Genomic DNA, 23,728 nt, shown 5'->3' with positions numbered 1-23,728 from the left:
ATAAACCACGACCGGTTTGTGGTTTTGTGTTTCGTGTACATGTCCGGTGATGATGAGACACGACTACAACTCGACCAAAAGCAATCATTCTTGTGGCATCTTTGGAATCACGAGAGTTCAGCACGTTTAGGTTCGATCTCAGATATTGCATCAGTCATCACAATCGACCATGATTTTGGGTCATGTTCGTTTCAAGCATGATTTTATTTGATGATTAATCGATTACTGTCAAATTCAAAGATAAATATGACAACCGAATAGCCTGACAGAATGGTGATTGGCCGATAGTTGCCCCAACATAACTCAACTCAGATCAAACCCTAGCATAGTGCATGTGAGGCATGCCCAAATGTTAGGTCGGCTCTGATATCAAATGTCATGACCCGAGTCTGATGAGCCAACTGGCCAATAACTCCATTTTGATCCTCAACGACGAACCAAAATATTTAAGCGGGAGTTAACATATATATATAAAGCGTATAAAAAAGATTTGACGCTCATTTAAAGTTCCTAAATATTAAAATCGATAATAATTATTTTTGAAGATATTGATAATGTAATCATTACTAAGATGATTGAACCCAATAAGTTCCCAAAGGCGACGGTGCGTCCCACTTCTGGGCCTGAAGGGCACAGCAAAGATTCTCGCAAGGCAGAAAGGATAAGTCGACGTGGACTTCCCCTTTCCAACCACGTTGCGATGATGCAGCCAACCAAAGTCTCACATTTTTTCCGACCATCTGTCTTTCCAAGTAATATACAATTCAACAAAAGACAGCAGACTTTTTCCATCCCCACTCATGCACAGGAAAAAGCATTCCTTGCAGTGCTTCCTATATGTATAACGAGAGAGTAAATGGCAATCCAAAAACTCCATAGGAAATTAGACGGGAAGTTTACAGCCACTGGGAGGTAAAAGCTGGTTGGCGTCAGTGCTTCCACATGGAGCCGCCCTTCCGGGGGATCTTGGGCTTTGGGATCTGGTGGATATCCATCACCTGGATCGTCCGCTGCTTTTTAGCTTCCAGCCGATCCGAACAACACCACAACTCAAGCCATCAGAACCGATCTATTCTTTCCGTTCTCTAAGAAACAATGTTTGGGAGGGCAAAAGAGTTACCATTTTGAGCTTCCTGGTAGTTCTCATGGAGTCTTTTTCTCGCCGAAGCGAGCCTCTCCGGGTCCAGCAAGCTGTCCTTGTGTTCCTTCACCTTGTGCTGATAAGGAGAGACATAGATTAGTGACGAAAAATTTGGAAGAGTTTGACTGAGAATGAGAAAGGGAAAAAAGGATGGTGGATTCTTTACAGCTGGAGAAGCAGAAGATGGGGCGTGGGTGGAGGTGTTGTTGGTCTTCGTCGGATTAATGGCGGACTTCGCCTTTGGTTCTACGGACTCCGAGCTATTCCTCTCGGAGCTCAAGTAGCCAGCTGCTTCGAATCGACGTTTGGTGTTCTTTATAATGAAGAAACTAGCGGAAACATAGATCTAATTTACTTTTACTTATTTCCGTCACGTACCGTGTGGATTCGGTGAGTATCCGAATTCTGGAACCTGGCAATGGAACAAGAATTAGCTAGCCAGTGAGAATAAAAGAAGAACTCGATCGATCAGCGATTACATGGAAGAAGTGGGAAGCTCATACGTGGTGCCCGTTCTGGTTGTTCTTTCCGGAGATCTGCTGTGGCGAGTCTCCATCAGCTGCAACACAAGCTTTTCGTCAATTAGATGCATTTGGAATGATAAGGCGAAAACAAAAAGAGTTTCTTTTTCTTCTTCTTGGGTTGTTTTGATCGGATATGGTTGTTTACTGATGATTGCTGGAGACGCGGTGTCGCATGCGGAATTCGATGTCACCCACTCGTCCACGAGATCTTTCCACTTCCTGTGCATCAAATAGAGATGAGAATCCGATGCTTTCTTTCTTACTCGAGCTAACAGAAATCAATTCGATTCGTCGGTTCATCACCTGACAAGTTGCTTCACCAATCGCCGGACCTCACTAGAGGGATGCTTCCGAAGACCATTCACATGCCTTCCGATATCAGTTTCCTGCAGAGTAATCAGCAGAAAAATATCAACTTTGTTTGGAGTCATCAGAAGAAAAAGAGGTATCTTTCAGCTGAGAAAAAGCCGTTTTTTGGATGAAATGCATCACCTTGAGAGCTCTGAATGTGATATCCATGTCCGCAAGGTTCTGCAGCAGCCTAACCAAAGAATCTTCCGACTGTTCCACCAAACAAGATGTAACTCCAAGAACAATACAAGTGTTGGGAGGAATCAAAGACGGGGTTTTTGTGAGAAGGCAGCAAAGCGACAGACCTGATCGGGGTCGTCCAAAAACCGTTTGATGCCCCGGATTTTGCTCTGCTCTTCGTCGATCGAACGGCCATAGGTCCTCTGATCATCCTGCTCTTCCTCCTCGGCCGCCGCCGCCGTCCTATGCATCGACTCAGGCGACGGCGAGGATGCCGCCCCCACCGCCGCCCTCTTCTCCGCCGAGCTGCTGCTCCCCTTCGCCTCCTCCCGCCGCGGCACCACGGAGCCGCCGCCGGACGACCCGCAGTTCCTGCACCGCCCGGCGTCTCCCGCAGCGTAGAGCCGCTGCACGATCCCATCCCTCCGTGCGCGGAGCTCCTGCCGGTGCTCCGCCGCGGCCACCGAGATGGCGGTGTCGATCAAGGCCCAAAGATCCACCCCGGCGTCCCGCATCCACCTCCTTAGGTCCTCCGCCTCCATCGCCTCAGATCGATTCACTCCTCCCGTCGCGAGCGAGAAACCCCTGGCCTCAAATCCGCGCTGGGATCCGACTCCTAAATCCTCTCATCATCGCCATCAACATTGCTCCGTTTCACTTTAAACACCACGAGACCAATCGCTGCATTCGGTAGAAGAGCGATCCGTCGATCTTTGAGCTTCCCGGGACTCGAATCCAGCCAAATCTAACGGAACTCGAACGAGAATCGCGAAAAGGAAGGGAAGGGAACAGAGGATTCCATGTTGAGGAGGAGGAGGAACACCGAGGAGCCTCTAATTCTCTCTGGAGTTTCCTTTTCCTTCTTGTAAGGAATATACCCGCTTTCGGCCCGTCCCGGTTCATCCCATGATTGGAGGCAGCGAACTGGGCCATCGCCGGGCCCACAGCATGCCGCTTTGCCTAGCCTCACATACCATCGTCCAAGTGCCCGGCGACGGGTAAGGCAAACGGGTATGATTTATTCTTTGTTCGTATTTTCGGTTTTAAGGATAAGAAACAACTAAAAAGACGTTTCCGACGCACCGTCGCGGCGTACCTGAGTCAGGATTGGCTTGGACTGTGGCCCCACATGTGAAGAGTGTGACTTCTCCTTGCCGTGAGACTCCGAGACATGACACCATCGCCACCACATGGTGTGACGCCTAAAGCGTGCACAGTGAAAGCAGTGGGAGGAGTATTAGCTTGCACACATCTGTTGGGAGCGCGTGATCCCGAGCCCACGGTGCGACAGCTAGCGCCTGCATCGATCCAACGCCTCGCCTCAACGGTGGTCGGTCGTCATGGCTGGCGGGCGGGCGGGCGCGTGTGGGGGCGCTGCAGGCGAAGGCGTCGGATCGTACGAGACGAATTACGTCGAACACATAGCGGGCATACGGTCACTGCAACGAGGAGGACACGGGTGTGTGCGCTGCTCTTTGGATCGATTTTGGGGTTGTGGTGGGAATCCATTGAACGTGGCATATATGCGGAAGGCTGTGCATCTGAATGCGACGGCTTGCTATCTGGATGGGATGGGAGCAAGTTTGATGGAATATGCTGTCTGGTCCAGCTTCGTTTGCAGTAGCCCTATCTGCAAAGAATAGAAGGGTGACAGGCGAGGCGAGGCGAGGCGAGGCGAGTCGAGTCATCGGCATGTCTCCGTATGCCACAAGTGTCATACCTTCCTTATGCGGCAGTCGCGAACTGGATATTTGATATTAGATATATCAAATATCTAACCTCGATCATACTTCATATGTCCGTATAAGTAAGCAAACGATAGGAAAAATATGACTAATAGACAATTGTCAACCTAACAACCTTATCTAATCGACACCGGGCTAACACATCATCTTCATCTAGCTAATATGTAGACACCATTCGACTAATATGTCATATAGAGCTAGAACCTATAGTCGGACATTGCTAGCAAAAAGATCGACTTTGTGATGTAGCACACAACTTCGTGACCTCAGTTATTCAAGACATTAACCACCGTCTCAACCCAAAGGTCATATTGTAAGAAATCACTGAAACCAACTTGTGTTTCTAAATTATTATAATAAAAACACAATAAAAATTGATACGGAAACAAAATAACGTACCTCCAACCATTATCATCAAGAATTTCTACATAGGCTCAGAACTCTCGCTTTAGATGATGTAGGAAAACCTTTCGCTTCAAAGAGATGATTGAGCCTAGAGACCAAAATTCTCATATATATAGATGTTCTCCCATCGAGAACATTTATCATCACCAAATCATAACGTTCAAGAATTAATTCAAATTTGTAATGTTTGGACCATAATTAAGAACTTTAATGATATTAAATATTCAATTTAATAATAACGATTTCATGCATAAAAAATAAAAAACTGAAATCATTTAAATCATAATAAATGAAGAAATTCATGATAATGAATTATGAATCATAATAAGAATAATTATATTATTATTAAATTAAATATTTAATAATAACGGTTACACACATATCCTATTGACTAAAGAACATGTATCTTATAGACTAACATAATTCCTAGAAGATTTTAACTCAAATATTTTATATTCGGATGCCATCTTAACCTAAGATAAACTTGAAAATAAATCTTGGTTGGCTCCAAAAATCACAGCAAAATGAAAGATGTCCAAATTACAAGCCCATTTAAGGTTACAAATAGTAGATTTTGAGGTTAAAAAGTCCACAAATGGTAAATTTGGACCATAGCAGCCAATCATAGCTCAGCCCATTTGATTTTTGAACTCAGTGTAATCCTGGTCTCCATATTCAAGCAACATCATTTAAAGAATGTATAAATATACAGTTAAAAATATGTTATTTATCATATTCAAGCACCCGTTTTAACTACAAAGTAATGTTAGTGATAGGTCATTAACACAGAGAAGTGCAAAGTAAATCACATGACTTGGCCTTAAATAACCATAGTAAAGGATAAGGGGGAGGGAGCTCTTGAACTTACAACTCATTGTCAGAGATTAGAGCAATTTGATTGTGCACATATATGACTTCGATGCCATTTTATGGGATCCACAACATGTAAGAAAACAAGAAAAATGAAGTTATCATTATATGTCCTCGTGCCACAATATGACAATTCTTGATGTAGACTCGGCACAAACAAGAGCAGTAAAGAAAGAAGCTATGAACATTGATGCTTATGTCAAATTGATGTATTAACCAAAGTTTTATAAATTTTAAAAAAAATTAATAAAAAATTATTAATTAGTTGACTTAAAAATTCTAAAAGTAATGTTGAAGATTGAAAAATATTTTAGTATTTACAAGAACTCCTTTTATATTAAGTGGATTCTTATGTTAAGTACACTCATTTATTATTTATTTATTTATTTATATATTTTAGTATTTTAAATTTTAAATTATTACCTTCATTCATTATAAAACCCCTAAACCCCAGGAGCATATAAAAAAAAAACTTACTTCATATTTCTCTTCTCTTCTCTAATTTCATTTCTCTTTTTCTCAAAACTTTAATATCTAATCTCATGCTTTTTTTTCTTTTTTTTTCATTCTTTTTTTCTCTATTTGTTCTTAAGTATTAGAGCCTATCAAAAAAAACCTATCATGTACCTCATCGGGTCCCAACTAATAGCTTCATTCAATAGCAATGTTACTTATGGAACCTTATATCTCTACAGACTTATGGAACAATAGCAATGAACTTTAGGACGATTGTCCCTACAGAATTGGTGGACCTCATAGCTCTTATTGTCAGATAAATTTTTAAAAATTTTACTAATATTTTTTATCAAAAAATTTATATATTTTAATAGATCATGATTTTCATCGCTTCTCTCTCCCTTTTTTTTTTTATTTATCATCCTCTCTCTTCTTTTGGCAACAACTATAGTATCACTAAATTTAAAACCTTAAAAATAATCAAAACAAAAAGTGAGAGAAAAAGTGATAATTATTTAAAATATTATATTTCTAACTTGTGCAATGCAATAATTAATAACCTCGTTACCAAGAGATAATTTGTCAATAGCATTAGTTAAAATCATGACTCGATGAAGTGAAAATTAAATCAATACTGATAAATCCTTAAACTAACTAAGGTAGACACCTTTATAACTAAGCTAGCAAATCCTCACATAATATTGAATCAATTATATGACTATATGACCCAAGTCCTAAGAGGTTGATGAGTCGGTTAGGTAATATGTCCATTCTCCATGATCCATACGGTTAGTGTAAACAACTTTATGCCGTAGCCTCGGGGTCGACACGGCTCGGTTCGGGTCCGGAAGGCGGGATCTTCCCGGTGCGGCCCTCGGGTTCGCCAAGGTGGTCGACTGCGGCGGTCCGATGGGGACGGGGGTCGGTCGACTCCGCTGAAGGGGGCTCCTCGGCTGGGCGCGCGCTCCGTTTGCGGTCCTGCACACAGGTCGAGTCGGGAGACGCGACCCGACCCCTCCGACGATCGAGTCAGTAGATGGTGGAGGGGGTAGAAAAGAGTAGAAGAGTTTGAGGTGTCTCCCTGGTGTGTTCTCTCCTCCGTCGTCCGTCCGGTCCCCTTGCTCGTTCAGAGTGCGAGGGTATTTATAGGGGAGTTTGCTGCTGTATGATGTGCCCGCTTGCAGGGGCAGATGGTGGCGTCTGACATTGGTTTGGCGTGGCGTGAAGAGCCGAGCCTGAGTGGGTGTTAATGCGCCTCGAGCTGTGTTATGGTCCGTTTGACCGGGTACCGTCGCACCGATCGAGGTGTGAGGCGCGGTCGACATCAGCCGGGTCTTATTGTAATTACTATCCTCATCATATTCCCCCCTGGAAATAAGTTATGCGTCGATCGTTGTAACGGGAGTCCGAGGCATGACTTCAGCTTTCAGACATGGTGGTCGCGCAGGCGCTGTGTCAGGGAACATGGTGCCGTGGAGCACGACGTAGGCGGGCTGGCCGCGCAGATGTGTCTCGGGAAGCATAGAGCCGAGGAGCACGACGTAGGCGGGCTGGCCGCGCAGGTGTGTCTCGGGGAGTGTGGGGCCGAGAAGCACGACGCAAGCGGGTTGGCCGCGCAAGTGTGTCTCGGGAAGCATGGGGCAAAGGAGCACGACGCAGGCGGGCTGGCCGCGCAGGTGTGTCTCGGGGGCATGAAGCCGAGGAGCACGACGCAGGCGGGCTGGCCGCGCAGGTGTGTCTCAGGGGCATGAAGCTGAGGAACACGACGCAGGTGGGCTGGCCGCGCAGGTGTGTCTCGGGGGCATGATTCGAGGAGCACGACACAAGCGGGCAGGCCGCACAGGTGTGGTCTCGGAAATCATGCGGTCGAGTAGCACGACGCATGCGGGCAGGCCTTGCAGGTGTGGTCTCGGGCAACATGCGGCCGAGTAGCACGACGCATGCGGGCAAGCCGCCCTGAGGTGGGCTCGGCAGTCCATGGCCGAAGAGCTCGGCGCAGGCGAGCTGCGACCGAGGGATGCAACTCAGGTGGGCAAGCCGCCCTGAGGTTAGCTCGGCAGTCCATGGCTAAGGAGCTCGGCGCAGGCGGGTTGCGGCCGGGGGATGCAACTCAGGTGGGCAAGCCGCCCTGAGGTGGGCTCGGCAGTCCATGGCCAAAGAGCTCGGCGCAGGCGGGTTGCAGCCGAGGGATGCAACTCAGGTGGGCAAGCCGCCCTGAGGTTGGCTCGGCAGTCCATGGCCGAGGAGCTCGGCGTAGGCGGGCTACGATCGGGGGATGCAACTCAGGTGGGCAAGCCGCCCTGAGGTGGGCTCGGTAGTCCATGGCCGAGGAGCTCGGCGCAGGCGGGCTACTGTCACGGACAAACTTCTAAACAAGATGTTTGATGTAATGCTCATGTATGTCCGTGTCTTTTGGCATGTTATGCCTTGTACAGAATGTAGAGGGGCGGCCGAAGGCTTAATAGTCCCATTTTAGTTGGGTTGGTGGCCTCTTTAGGCTTGTAAATAAAAGTTGTGTCATGTGGACACGTGCGAGAGATTTTCGGTCTGTAATGGACCATTTTACCCTTTGTTGTGCCACTGTTCAGAGCTTGTAAAATCTGTTTGTAATTTGCATTGTCTATGAAGTGTTTTTCAGAGATGTTTGCTTGTGGATCCCGATTGAGGCGTTCTCTCTAACCCGTTCTCTCTTTTGGTGGTCCTAAGGGACAATGGGAGGCTTCGGGGAGGCTGACCTTTGCGGACGGACACGCAAGGGTGCCGCACGACTTAGGCAAAACCAGCTAAGACGGTGACAGATGGTATCAGAGCGGGACAAGCACTCATAGAAACACTTAGCATGCAAACGTGGGGGACCTAGCGGGGCTGCGTTGAGGGCAGTCAGCACACGCGCGACCGTTTGGGGGAAACGGGCATGGAGATGTAGGGAAAAGGAGTCGCTCGGAGGAGCGGGCATCTGAGATTGGCATTCAGAGGAATGACCAACCCTTCGCGCAAGAGGCACCACGAGAACAGACAAGCTTGGAAGAATGTGGAGCGCACAAAGGTTGGAATGGCTGAGTTTGAGCTACGGCTCAACGTTGACAACTATACTTGATGGTGCTCTAGGCAAGCGAAGCGCTTGGCAAGAATGAGACCATGCAAGGTGGAATGAGTTACTCAACGACCAAAAGAGTTATGCAAAGCTCACAGAGGTGAGGGGAATAGCTAACTCGAAGAATTTGGTACTCATGCATGGGCTTGTATGCGGACGATGGAATGTTCGTGGCCATCCCAAGGCGACCGAAACTCGGCGCCATGGAGCATTGAAACTTTCTCTTCGGCATGTGAAGGATACGTCCGTAGAAGGCTGAAGTGTGCAATGAGTTCAGTATGTTGCTAGGCCTTGAGGGGTGCAACGGGGACTGTATTGACGGGGAGTCGCAATCTAGCAAGTGCGTTTGCAGGAGGCAGAACAATGCACAGTTTGTTCAGCAGATCGGAGTAGTCCAAGGGGATGGTGGTCTCCGAAACGAAGAGAGATGTTGATCCAATGGGACAGTTATCCAGGAGGGATAAGTCCCGGCTCTCCAGAGGGAGAATCATGTGCGACAGACCGCACATGTTGAGGAGGAGTACCTCAACAAACAACAACTCCATGAAGCTCAATGGACCGAGCAAGCGGCGAGGAGTCATCGCATGATCTCGCTCGAGAGAATGCATTGGTGGATGCATTGTGAGATCAAGTGGGGGAGCGACCCAAAGCAACTCAAATGGAGGCACACTTGGAGTCGATATGGAGATCGGACTCAAGGGAGGGCTGACCCGTGGAATGGTGGGCGCGAGGGCCACCATCGACTCAATGCAAAAACGAGGAGCGGAGCAACTTGGGTGTAACTTGGCGAAGTACCCAAGCCGCATGAAGGGAGCCAGCATAGAAGTTGGAACATGGAGCAGAGGCACAGTACTTTCCCTAGACAGAGGTCAAGGACATGAACTCTTGCAGAGCCAGGAGTAGAATCATGTTGTTCCATGGGTCCTTCATTCTGACAGAGCGGACTCATCTTGCATGGTGCCAAAGACGAAGGGAGCTTCGGGGCACATGCACCTTATCTCGGAGGAGCATTTGATGGAGGAACTAAGGCGACTCAATTTGCGGAGGCGAAGTTGAGTTCAGAAGGCCTTAGCTCGGGGCAAGAGGACGCAGAGGCGGGTACTCTTGAAGAATATGCCACAGTGTTGTCATTCAAGTTGCCATGAGGGAAGCGGTGCGCAGCGGAGATTGTGCTGGTAGGGGCAGAGGCCCAGGATCCAGACAATGGTGCACAAACTACAGTGAAGTCAGTGGACTTCGGGAGCTACTAGGCGACGGACTGTCCTAGAGCGGTGCTTCATCTAGGTGTGACCCAAGAGTGGGTGGATGAAGGTCGATTGCCAAAGGAGCGAACAAAATCGAAGGTGGAAGAGACCCTATGATGTATTGGCAGAGGTCGCACATGGAGGGTTCACAATTCGAGTTTATTCCACAAGGATCAGAATGCAATGGAGATGTCACCAAGAGGCGACTTGGTGCAGCGGATCGTGGTGGAACAGTTCGTGGCAATGCGATACATACGACATAGTCCCGTGAGGGATGAGATCATATGGAGGTATGATCGAGAGCTACTGGGAGCTCCACTTCGGTGAACAACACGACGGCAAGAAGGGCTATGGATTCAAGGAGTGAAGGCCATGGTACCGCAGAGGCGGGTCTTCCGGGCGTTCATCGAATTTTGCATCGGATGAAAACCTTGGTCATCCGCATATGGGGGTTGTGTTCCACTAAGGGAAAAGTTCGAATGCAAGTACCAATGAGTTCCATGGGAGGGACTTGATCATGCAGAGGTATGATCGAAGCAGCTGGAGAGTTGGACTGCTCCAGAGCACATATTCGCTTAAGGGAGCCCGACAAGTCAGAGGACAAGGTCGAGTAAGCGAACGTTGCCACCAAGGAAGCTAAAGAGAACAGAATCGGTGCAGACCCTATAATGCGATGGCAGAGGCCATGCATGGGAGTTGCAGTCTGTCTTTCCATCGACCAAAGGAGAGCTGCTTGGAGAACACAGATGTGTTGAAGCAGGGGGTCGAAAAGGGCGAGGAAGCGACGACAAGTCCAGAGGGACTTAGCTACCCAAAATCAAGCATCAATTAGAATGGAGGTGGACTCAGAGGAGTGCCACGGAGACATATCTACTGATCGTGAAGAAAAGGGATGCAGATGCAAGGCAACGGATAGTAGGGCCATGGGCATGGCAGCGCCATGGTACCGCAGAGGCGGGACTTCCGTGAAAGTCATTGATCCCTTGCTCTCATGGAGGGAGAGCGCTTGGTCGTGAAAGGGGCCGAGGAGGTGGAGCATGCAGAGGCAATCTCCAAGTACCGAGACAAGGCTGAAGGGCAGAGGCCGAAGAACTTCGTAAGACCGGTGTCAATAAGTTTCTCATCAAGATAGCCGTAAGTGAAGGACTTCGGGTCATGCAAGAGTGCACGACCAAGGAACGAAGCAAGCAGTACATGGTGCTATACCTTTGCTACTCAGTGGAGTAGGCGGCAGGGTTGATGGAGAAGACGGTACAATCCCAGAGGCGACCTCATCTATCAGAGAATTACTCCAAGTTGGGGTGAAAACTTCCCGCATTCCAGAAGTTCGATGGCATTGAGAAGGTGAATCACAGTAGCTAACTCAACGCAAGGAGTGCAAACACTTCAAGTGCTTCATTAGTGTGAGCAAAGAGCAGGCGAAGGCCAGTAACCAGCTCGATGCATGAAGTACAACCTCGAGGAGGCGGGCGAAGTCAAGTAACCTTTGCCTTCTCAACTCTTAAGAGAATGGGCGAAACCGAGTACCCCAATTCTCTTATCTATCCAGCAGAGGAGCTCTGCACAAGTTCAAAGACCCTTCGAAGATAATGGAAGACAATAGTTGTCAAATCCTCACCAACGGTGATCAGTGCTACTGAAAGTAGATTGTCCGCTTCATTTCCCAACGAAATGCCAATCGAAAACGGAAGTGATGCGAACCTACTTGGATGTGACAACTAAGTGAAAGAAGAGTCAATGAGCAAATTTTGTGGAGGAAGGATCCAAAAACTTCAAAAGTTTGCGAGACGATGCTCGTTAAAGCTCCAACAAGCATCCACCCAGTTCAAGCAGCATGTGGAATTTGAGAGACTGGCGTAATAAGGATGGTCTTTTCCTTCATCTGGGGGATCCGTAGGAATCAACAATGATCAACACAACTCAGCCAACCCCACACTAGAGTCAGAGTCATTGGTGAGTTGCAGCAGCATGGCGGATCAAAGGTTCGACTACTCAAAAACAACAACGGAGAGCAGCTAGGAGCCAAGAGGCGCATTGTAGCTAGAGCAGAAGATTGAAGACTCAGCAAAGGCGAGGAGTTGCAGTGTCGACAAAGGCTTCAACGAGGACGTCGAAGGACTAAGTGGGGGAGAATGTCACGGACAAACTTCTAAACAAGATGTTTGATGTAATGCTCATGTATGTCCGTGTCTTTTGGCATGTTATGCCTTGTACAGAATGTAGAGGGGCGGCCGAAGGCTTAATAGTCCCATTTTAGTTGGGTTTGTGGCCTCTTTAGGCTTGTAAATAAAGGTTGTGTCATGTGGACACGTGCGAGAGATTTTCGGTCTGTAATGAACCATTTTACCCTTTGTTGTGCCACTGTTCAGAGCTTGTAAAGTCTGTTTGTAATTTGCATTGTCTATGAAGTGTTTTTCGGAGATGTTTGCTTGTGGATCCCGATTGAGGCGTTCTCTCTAACCCGTTCTCTCTTTTGGTGGTCCTAAGGGACAATGGGAGGCTTCGGGGAGGCTAACGTTTGCGGACGGACACGCAAGGGTGCCGCACGACTTAGGCAAAACCAGCTAAGTCCGTGACACTACGGCCGGGGGATGTAACTCAAGTGGGCAAGCCGCCCTGAGGTGGGCTCGACAGTCCATGGCCGAGGAGCTCGGCGCAGGCGGGCTGCGGTCGAGGGATGCAACTCAGGTGGGTAGGCCGCCCTGAGGTTTGCTCGGTAGTCTGTGGCCGAGGAGCTCGGCGCAGGTGGGCTACGGCCGAGGGATGCAACTCAGGTGGGCAAGCCGCCCTTAGGTGGGCTCGGCAGTCCGTGGCTGAGGAGCTCGGCGTAGGCGGGCTGCGACCGAGGGATGCAACTCAGGTGGGCAGGCCGCCCTGAGGTTTGCTCGGCAGTCTGTGGCTAAGGAGCTCGGCGCAGGCGGGTTGCGGTTGAGGGACGCAACTCAGGTGGGCAAGGCGCCCTGAGGTGGGCTCGGCAGTCTATGGTCGAGGAGCTCGGCGCAGGCGGGCTGCGGCCGGGGGATACAACTCAGGTGGGCAAGCCGCCCTGAGGTTTGCTTGGCTGAGTCGCTCGGGTGATGACCCGACATTCCGGGCCCTCCTTCTAGCACCAATCTGTTAGTGTAAACAACTTTATGCTGTGGCCTCGAGGCCGACGCGGCTCGGTTCGGGTCCGGAAGGCGGGATCTTCCCGGTGCGGCCTTCGGGTTCGCCAAGGTGGTCGACTGCGGCGGTCCGATGGGGACGGGGGTCGGCCGACTCCGCCGGAGGGGGCTCCTCGGCTGGGCGCGCGCTCCGTTTGCGGTCCTGCACACAGGTCGGTCGGGAGACGCGATCCGACTTCTCCGACGATCGAGTCAGTAGATGGTGGAGGGGGTAGAAAAGAGTAGAAGAGTTTGAGGTGTCTCCCTGGTGTGTTCTCTCCTTCGTCGTCCGTCCGGTCCCCTTGCTCGTTCAGAGTGCGAGGGTATTTATAGGGGAGCTTGCTGCTGTTTGATGTGCCCGCTTGTAGGGGCAGATGGTGGCGTCTGACATTAGTTTGGCATGGCGTGAAGAGCCGAGCATGAGCGGGTGTTAATGCGCCTTGGGCTATGTTCTAGTCCGTTTGACCGGGTACCGTCCTGCCGATCGAAGTGTGAGGCGCGGTCGATGTCAGCCGGGTCTTATCGTAATTACTATCCTCATCACATAGCTTCAAATTAAGAAATTTTACCTACTCTTCAAGCCTTAGTTCAAACAAATCTTAGGTCTACTCATATGACATATTCACAATCATGCTCTAATAATTTCTTATTACCAAGCTTTTGATAAATTTATAGAACCTATTAAAAATCAACAAACTCGAGTAATTAGCCAATAGGTTTAATTTGCTAACAATATTCGAGAAATGACTAGAAGAGTCAAAAGAGAAGAGAATGTGTTAAACTTTGATGATTGGTTTGACCCAAATATATTTGTTGTTGATTGGTTAGATAGCAAAAATACTAACAATATATCCAACATAATCTTGAACACTATCTAGAATCTCTCATCACTCTATTATGACAATAATGATATTAAAGTAATAAAATAAAAACTTAAGAAAATATATTTATCAACCTACTTTGGAAGCTAATTGGTTGAATAATTATTAAACCTTAAATAGTTGAATTCTAATATAACAAAGTATTTAGCCCAATTTGAGAAACTTTTCTTTACATATGAAATAGAAGAGGATCAAATCATTACTGTCTAAATATTTATTAATGGGTTGAGGTTTGACATCCAACAAGAAGTCTCTCTTAGTTTTTTCGATACCATGGACGTATCATCCCGACAAACCATTGAGATTAAAAAGTGCATCAAACTTTATCCAATTCGTCAAGTATTTTCTCAATCTCTCGACAATAAAACTATTTTTCAATCTGTCGCAAGTAACTTTATCAAACCAAAATCTCTACTGTTAGTAATAATCCTAAACCAACCGTTAATCATCCAACTCATTCAACTATTAATTCTATCTCCGTTTCAGTATCATTATTGTCATAATAGTTGTCACATTATGTCTTTCAATACAAAGAGAAAAATATTATTTTACAACCAATAAAACTATTAAAAAAATAAGAACTCTTAAATCTCTTCTACAAACCCCAATCACCAAGACTCCGTTTACTGGATCTTAAATCTTTTGAAATAAGGAGCCTAGATAATAAATTTTATATGACCATCATTGCTAAAAAAAATTTTAGTGCTTGCACTATTCCTAACCTAACTCATAAGATTAAATTATTATTAAATAAATTTTCTAATATCATACCCTCGAAATTACTAATGAGTTATCATCCTTACAGAAAATCCAACATGCCATTGACCTTACACGTATTCTACTTAACTATTATGCCTAAGAACCAATCCACTCCTTCGCTCAACATATTCATGATTTACATATTGAAATTACATAAAATTATCCTAAATAATGAAAATTACAAACTTGCTGCTAATATACAAGTCAAGAATTTTCAAGTTGGTGATTATGTCTTGGTTCTATATCTCTAAAAACTCATTCAAAAAATTACATGCTTAACACTTTGTCTTCCGACTTAAATATTAATTTAAAAATTAAGATCTAATGCATATATACTCCATTTGTCTTCCGACTTAAATATTAATTTAATTTTTAATGTGAAGGATTTAACTCTATGTCATGAAATTTTTGACCCTCTTTTATTTACCGATGTTTCTGTAGATGACAGTTCTCCCAAAGATTATCCCATTAGACAAGGATAATATAAAAGTCATTCTTCACAACCATCTTATTATGTCTACTATTAGCATTACTTAACACTTTTTTTTTTTTGTCAAATAGCATGATCATATTCAAATGTCACTTAGATTACTTTAAAAGAACTAGACAAATACCTTACTTATCACTCTTCAGAGTTAGAATTCATTTTTACTAGAAAAGAATGATGAAAAATCATATAACTTTACAAAAGATTTCAAAAAAAATTATTCTAAGTAAAACAATTAACAAAAAACTATCAATTAATTGGTCTAAAAATTTTAAGAGTTATGTTTAAAATTTAAAAATATTTTGATCTAAAGACTACTTTTGTATTAAAGACACTCTTATATTAAATATAATCATTTATTGTTTAGATATCCTAGAAATCATATTTTAGATTTCTATGTTACATACTAATTTTTTAAGAGATTACTCGGACTTTATGGATGGATGAGTTACTTCATATTTAAATAAAAAAAATTACATCTTCTCTCTTTCTAGTATATTTCTCTCCTCTCTAATCTCTAATCTCTAATCTGTCTCCTCTCTTTTATCTTCACTCTAATATCTGATCTCATACTTTTTTGTTTCTTTCTTTAATCTCTAATCTCACTCCTCTTTTACTTTCTCTCTATTTCTCCTACATCAATTGTACATCTAAAACAGTAAAGAAAGCAATGAGCAGAGGCATCATCATCCCTATTCAAGTGTTTATATTAAACGTTTGCAACTACCACAAATATTTTCAAGATCAAATTACTTCCAAAACAATAGCATAGCACAACCACAACAGCATACCAGTGTGACCTGCTAAATTTACAACAGAAGACCTACTTAATTTACAATATTTTTTAGATAAGCACTTAGTCTTGCAAGGCAAAAAACCATCAATGTGAATTACAGGCTACATATCAATTGCATACGATTGAGAAGTGTGGCACATAAAGCTTGATATCTGTTTCCAAGAAGTCCAATCAATGTTTGAAGAAGAAAGGACCCTGTTTCTTAACTGAACCTTCCACATGTGACACTAAGATTATCTCGGCCACTGCTCCCTTACACTGTTCTAGATATATTTTTATTAGTCATGAGCCACCATCTTTGACATGTTATTGTTAACTACACAGCACATTCAAAAAGGACTGACTTATTATTATGCAGAAGTCATAGGCCTACATAGTTTATCAGTGACAGAGACAACATTCTGCAAAATCTAAAACTCAATTCATAGGTGTAGATTCTATCAAAAACTAAGACAAAACAACACGGCTTTGCAAGTATAGTATACTTCTTTTATATCAAGTAAGCAAAAAATTTCATTCCAAACAAAATTTTCGCAGGGATTAAATCCAAACATCCACAAAGCTCGGGAAGAAGGAAACAAAACCCAAGCATTCCTTAGTTGACTATTGCCATCAAGGGTCCAAGATATGTAAATGGGAAAGAAAGGCTAACACTCTGCTGCAGAGCCTTTTAGGATTACCAGTAGCAGAAACACGCAATCATTTTCACAAAATATAATGGTAGATACAAAAGCAACCACCTGCTTATCGGTGCGAATGGAGGGGCATTTGCTCTACTTCAATTCCTTCACCTTCCCATATGTCATCAACATTAGGCAGCGGTTCCTGTCACAGGAACGAAAATGGGAGATTTCATTGCGCGGTATGAGACAAGCAATCGAGGCTCTCAGTGTGGCTGCGCACGATCCGGAGGAAGACCTCCCTGACCTGACGTTCCAACGGATCAAGCCCATCCTTCAAGGCATCGCAGACCTCTGATAACTCCTCCACCCTTTGCCTCACCTCTTTCTCCTCCTCCTCCGACATCGGGAGCTGAATGGTGTCTAGCAGCTCGCTCAATTGGTGTGTGCACCTTTCGATCTGTTGGATCTCCTTCAGCAGCCCGGCTGAGTTCCTCCGATCCTTCTTCTTCGACTCCTCCATGATCCGCATGTGGAGAGATACGATGGGCGCTGACCACGGAAACGTGCGCGGGACGGAGAAGTGGGCCTGGAGGCCGCGGTCCCGGCAAGGGATCGCAGCCACCAGGGAGTGCATCGAAAACAGGAGCACAGCGGTCATCGTGTAAATGGGCACCGCAAGACCGGCGCTGGCGTCGACCTCGTGGCCTCGAGGTGCGGTCGTGTTGCTTCCGATGGCCTGCAGCTGCCGCGCGGCGGACCACGAGCGGGACACGGTAGAGGAGGTGGAGCGGAAGTGGGAGGAGCGACGGCCGCCGCTCGGCGAGGAAAAGGGGTCGGCGTTGCCGCTGCGGCCGAAGGAGCGGTTGCTGTGGGAGAGGATTGAGCCGGCGTCCTTGTCGTCGAGCACGACGGCAACTTCACCGAGGGCCTTGCGGGAGCGGCGGAGCTGGCCCTCGCCGATTCTGCGGCGGGACGTGGAGGTGGCGGCTGGGCCGAGCGCTGCAACCACGATCTCAAGTTGGGCCAGCAAGCGGCGGAGCTGGTTGACACCATCGCGGGCGGCATTGCAGATGTCGAGGGCCTTGACGGCCCGGTCGGAGAAGTCGGCGATGAGGTGTTCGAGGGGTGGCAAGGCAATGAGCGCCCAGCGGTCGACGAGAAGCGCCCGGAACTCCTCGTGGCACACGAGGAAGGCGTGAAGGAGCTTGCGGACCCAGGAGAGTGACAAAAGGCCGTCGGCACCGACGGCAGAGAGATCCAAGAAGTGGTCTGCGACGCAGCGCTGGAAGGCGCACAGCTCCTGTTGCTCGGCGGTGGCCATGTGGTGGTGGGCGTTCATGCGGTGAACAGAATCGGCGCGGATGCTTCGGATGGAGCGGCCAAGGAAGACAAAGGAGACCGAGGAGGAGGATGGGAAGCCCTGGTAGACGGAGACTGGCATTCTCGAAGGAATCAGACCACTCAATTCATCCTTACAGTGCACGAGATGTTTTAGGATGAGGCCAGAGACGGGAAGAGGAACAGAAGAGATTTGGGGATGGCGAGTGTAATGTGGATACCGACGGAGGTCGTCGAGGTTCTATGGTTGCTGGGCTGCTTGCTTGGAACCCCCAGTGTCGGATGACGAGAGGAGAGGAGGCGGCTTAAATGGAGGGGGCGTTCACCTTCTCCCCTCGAAGGAACAAATATGCGGACAAAAATATTCTCAACGAGGGGTAAATTAAAAAGAAGAAAAAGGAGTGCGACAGCCACGTATTCTGTCTCACTAAACTATGGCACCCCACTTAAAATAAGATGACATGGTTTGCCAAAATTAACCGCGGAGAGAGAGGACGGAAGAGCCGGTGGCCGAGTGGAACGCGGGCGAGACGCGAGCACGACACGGCGCATCCGCGTAGCAGCAGGACTCGAGTGTCATTTGCGCTTTGAGATCTGTGTCCACGGATCTCAAAGCTACCCCGCACTGGATCCATTACCCGGACAGCTGATTCGGTGCGCGCGTACGCCGTGGAGTCAGGGAGACGCACAGCTGTCGCTTTGGATGATGTGGACCGGGCCGAGGTCGCGCGCGATTTAATGTTTTGAGAAGGATAAAACTTCGTGGACCGAAAAGCCCCCGTAGCCCCAAAAATACCATACGCAATATAGGAGGGCTTTTGAGGTAGTTCATCTACCCCACGCGGTTCGGAAGAATTCAGAACAGGTCCAACATCCCGCGTCTCAAAGAAGATGGTGGTGCGCAAAACCACCGAGTTTTCTTTATCCTTCAGACTAGAAGTCCACTAGATTAGTTCGTCTGATAACTTAATAGTCCAGACAGAAAGTCAAACATTTACATATATCTCTAATGACATCTAAAATATATTAAGAAGGTGGTTGATCCTTGTATAATACATGAATCAGCACCAAGTCATATGAGGTCCAACTAATCGACCTTGCAAAAATTACTGAAGAATGATATGAATTAATCAACCTTACAGTTTGGTCTGGGCACCAACCAGCAGCTGAGGTCTCGAAGAACGCAACTTACTCGTGATTCAATAGGATCATGGAAAGCAACAACGGCATTGGGCACAAAGCAAGAGGCTTGCGTCCAAGTCCAACAGGCTTTGTTCTTATTGACACAGTTGAGGACTAGGGAAAGCAAGCGGATAGAAGTTCTCGAGACTATAGGCTAGAGGTTCAAACAAAATGCTAGGTGAGCAGGTGTGACAGATCACGACAAGAAGAACCGACACTAGGCAAATAAGACCATTCAAGCCACAGTGGACCTCAACGTAAGTGGTAAGCACAAATCCTTAAATACCAGCAGCTCACCAGACTGGAACAAAATATATAAACCATCTAATAGGAGGCAAAGTAAGTTATTTTCTATTGTTCTTATGAAGGAAACTAAATTTGAAAGTAATTAAATGTAGTAGAATGCTGCAATACTAACCTCCGGAAGTGATCCTGTGGAGAGTGCTCGCTCGGGAACCTGCTGACAGCAGCCTAAACGAAGAAAAGGTGCAGCCAATTAAATGCCGCTAGCAATTTTGCTTTGATTGGGCTGACATGACAATAACACCGACACTACGGGCAAAAACAACATATCAAGGGGAACTCTTCAGTAAACTTTGTACAAAAGAAAGGTTTGTCATATCGGTCACTTTGTTTGACAGTAACATATTTAGATTCTAGTAAGAGCTGAAGGCTTATTCATTGACCAAACAAGTTTTCTCCTCACTAAATGAGAATTTGTCAAAAAGGTCTGTTTTACTCTATACAACACCAAGATACACAGAGAGGACTGAATGGTCATTATTATTGACGAGTAGGTTCGCCAAATTCAACTGGTTTACGTTCAAAGTATGACAAACTTTTGATGACAAAAAAGATTCGAGTTTTGTTCAAGAGAAAAGCCTGAGAAAAATTATACGGTACTAAATTCTAGTCAATCAAACCCACCCTTCTCTGCATAAGTAACTTCCTTCCATTGCCATCATTAACAAGCATAGCCTGCATAAGCTTGATAGGATGATTTTGACACACAAAAAAAAGAGAATGAGAAAAACATTTAAGCTGCTGGATGCTCCATCCGGAGCCATAAATATGTTGCTACCCTTTTATTTCTTAACTAGCAGCAAAGAAAATAATGCTTACTAAGTTATGGGAAACAACAATGCTTATCTGTCAGGCATGCAGAGAAGCGATCAAATGCCAGTGAAGGCAGAACGGACTAGCCTAGCCAGCAGAAACCTAAATATAATCCAATTAAAAGGGAATAATATCACAACATATGTGTGTGTGTTGTGTGCAGAAAACAATCATTAACATTTTATTTTGAAGGACTAGAGGAACAAGTATATTACATATACATGCCAATAAAATAGATTAGTGAATTCAAGCTTGCATGAATTAGATGACGGAAAATTGCTAACCTAATATTAGGAAACCATAGACAAAAACAACTCCAGAAAGCAGAGAAAATACAGTCGTTTACTTATTAAGCATCTAGCCTGGTCTGATGCACAGAAAACCAAATGCATTAGGCAGCAAATCCGTTGCTAAAACCTACCAGAATGAGGTAATTATAAAGAGGCATAAAGAACCTAAAGCATGCTCTACCCTATATCATGGAAAACCATTGAAATGGTGAAATGCCATCTCACATCTACCCAATTACTCAAACAAGTTCTTTGTGGTAGCAAAGTGGGACTGAGGTCCATTAGTCAGAAAAAATATTGTCAAGTTGATAACAAAATGTAATAATGCAAAATGATTAAAGAGATTAACAAGAGCAAATAATAAAAATATTGTTAGGATCAAGGTCGATACTAGGGGGGGCGGGTGAATTAGTACAGCGATAAAAACTACGTCTTTAAAAACTTTCGTACGATAAAATCATTTCCGACGTAAAACCGTTTTCGGAAACTTAACTTAAATTGAAAGCATACGAAAGTGTAGTTGTTATAAAACAATGAAGGTAGTTTGCAGTTAAGATAAATAGCAAAAAGTAAATGCAAACCGAGATTTGGAGTGATTCGGTCAATCTTGACCTACATCAACTTTTGGCTTCCTCCTCCGACGAGATCACCGACATCCACTAAAGGCCTTCCTTCAATAGATGAAAGCTAATTACCTTTTACACCCCTCTTCTCCTTTTACCGGGTTTAAGAGATAACCCTTACAAGCACTCACTTACTCCTCTCTAAACAGAATTCTAAGTTTAAGGCTAAAGGAGGGATCTCTCAAGTGATTTCTACAACGTTTTTTTGCATTTAGACTCTCTGTGCTTGTGTGCTTTAACCAGGGATGAGAGGGGTATTTATAGGCTTCAAGTTGATTAAAACTTGGAGCCTAAAACTTTTCTATCCTGGGTTCCCCGGGCACGGGTGGTACCATCGCCCAATGTCAGTCTGGCTGACACTATCCTGGGCGGTACCACTGCTCAGGTCTGACGGTACCACTACCTGGCACCCTGCTAGGGGCAATACAACCGCCAAGACTGGTGGTACCACCGCCTGACATAGTCTTTCTCGAGGACTGTTCCACGACGATGAGACTTCTTGGGCACTGTTTGGGTCTCTTATTGGGCCCAACATAGTTCTTACATGGGCCTAACTGACCCCTAATTAGGTTGGCTCAAATCCAAACCCAATTACGTGCTAACTATGAAATCCTAAGACATTTGCTAAGCTAAACAAGTCCCTATGTCTATTCTTCCGACGAGCTTCCGGCGATCTTCCGACGATCTCTCGACAATGTTCCGACGGACTCCCAACAAGCTCCTTGACTTCACGACGATCTTCTTAACGAGTTCCGATGAGCTTCTTTGGCAAGCTCTGAGACTTCTCAGCTAGTTCCGTCAGAACTTCCAACGAACGTCCGAACTTTCGACGAACTCTCAAACTCTCAATGTGATCGCATCCTTGACTCCGAGACTTCATTTTGCTCCATGTCTTGCCATCGTAGTTAATCCTACACATGTAAAACATACTTTGATCTAGACAATTAATTCTAAATATTAATCAAGTTATCCGATATGTCATTGGTCCCTCGACGCTTCGATCGATTCTTCGGTGTATCGTCCTCTCTTGCGGCCTATTGCCCAATCGGTCAGTTGACTCCGCAACTCCGATATCCTAGGCGCAATGTCCGCTCTTCTTGGCCCGATGCTCGAATCCACGGCCCGAAACCTTCTGTCGATTCGTCGACCGATCCACCGACCCGACGTCCAATCTTCTGACATGTTCCTCCGACCCAACATGATTTTTCTTATTTTAATTGTCTCATCCTGATCGAAGCATCCTGCATCACTCAAAACGTAGATTAAAACATAAACAATTATCAATTGGTTTCATCATCAAAAAACGAGATTCAACAAATATATCATGAGATGAAAAGGGAAAAAAGATTTTAAAAAATAATAAATTATGAATTTATAAATCTGCAAATCAAAGGCCAGAAAAAATGACTTGAATATCATCTTTTGTTTTATCAAAATCCAGAAATTTTCACTCCTTTAATTTGTTCTAGAAGTAATTAAGTAAAAATGTTAGAAAGCTAACGGGGGCAAGTAGATTCATACTTGGATTCTTTACATGACTCAAACAACCTATATCTATTTACAGTGACATGAATGCCAGAAATGATGAACCTCACTTGATACAACCTATATATATTTCTCCAAGGATTCATGTTTCAAGTGCAACACTGTGATTTGCCCACTAGACCAACAATTAAGAACTAATTACTTAGGTTATAACCACCAAAAGGAACTGGTTCCTGCACAAATTAAGAAATAAAAGTTCAAAAGCAGAGAAAACAACATCATAGTCCTATTATTAACTTTTTTTGTTCAGATACTTGACGCTAACAAATGAGACATAAATCTTCACGAACAAGAATAAAGCTATTAATTTCCATAATGCAATTCAAGAAAAGTCATAACTCATCATTTAAAGAATAAAATACATAAATCACGATAGTAAATGGTAACCTACCCAATGAATTCAATGTCACAATAAAATCCATTGTGTAAAACTGAGAAAAATTTTTGACCAGCTAGACAGGTTATTGTTTTTTATACTGCTCCCCACTCCCTTAAACACTGTGGAAAATGTCAAATCTGAATAAAACTAAAACAGAGATGATTTGCATGCTTACTATGCTATTGTTGATCTCGATCAAGCCCTGGGTGAGGGTAGGTTTCTCTCTTGATCTTGAAGAGGTTCCGAGGTTGTTTGTTATGGAGATGGTGTCTAAGCATTTGACCCAAGTAATTTTCTCGGTAGATTCTTGGAGGATCATACTATTCCCAAAAAATATATAAAAGAAATTAATTATGATTTCGATTTGCTCAAAGATGGCATCCATAACTATGATACAAAATACAGGGAATCTCAATTCATGTATCACACAGCTCGAAGGAACTATCATGACTAAGGATTCAATAAATCCAGCAATCTACTCCATTACCATCGAAGTGAACGAAAAGCTATTGTAACACATCTTACATCACAATGCTAATCTGAATGGTTTTCCTTT

At 45.2% G+C, this 23,728-nt stretch overlaps 2 protein-coding genes across 2 annotated transcripts; both read right to left on the bottom strand.

Annotated features, from left to right (window-relative positions):
• Nucleotides 1–500: 500 nt before the first annotated feature.
• LOC135676226 (probable mediator of RNA polymerase II transcription subunit 26c) lies at nucleotides 501–3,207 on the bottom strand. Its single transcript, XM_065187167.1, has 9 exons — nucleotides 2,322–3,207; nucleotides 2,158–2,226; nucleotides 1,969–2,051; nucleotides 1,811–1,884; nucleotides 1,645–1,700; nucleotides 1,520–1,553; nucleotides 1,308–1,429; nucleotides 1,121–1,217; nucleotides 501–1,021 (listed from the first exon to the last, which is right to left on the bottom strand). The coding sequence occupies exons 1-9, from the start codon at nucleotides 2,736–2,738 to the stop codon at nucleotides 930–932; spliced, it is 1,044 nt and encodes a 347-aa protein (XP_065043239.1). The 5' UTR covers nucleotides 2,739–3,207; the 3' UTR covers nucleotides 501–929.
• Nucleotides 3,208–16,650: 13,443 nt separating this feature from the next.
• LOC135676223 (protein BYPASS1-LIKE-like) lies at nucleotides 16,651–18,408 on the bottom strand. Its single transcript, XM_065187164.1, has one exon. The coding sequence runs from the start codon at nucleotides 18,138–18,140 to the stop codon at nucleotides 16,929–16,931; it is 1,212 nt and encodes a 403-aa protein (XP_065043236.1). The 5' UTR covers nucleotides 18,141–18,408; the 3' UTR covers nucleotides 16,651–16,928.
• Between the last annotated feature and the right edge of the window lie 5,320 nt (nucleotides 18,409–23,728).

This window comes from Musa acuminata, chromosome BXJ1-6 (genome assembly GCF_036884655.1).
Source record: "Musa acuminata AAA Group cultivar baxijiao chromosome BXJ1-6, Cavendish_Baxijiao_AAA, whole genome shotgun sequence".
In the NCBI taxonomy this organism is placed as follows: domain Eukaryota; kingdom Viridiplantae; phylum Streptophyta; class Magnoliopsida; order Zingiberales; family Musaceae; genus Musa; species Musa acuminata.
Note: the sequence above shows the minus strand (reverse complement) of the source record. Positions and strands in the feature narration are given on the sequence as shown.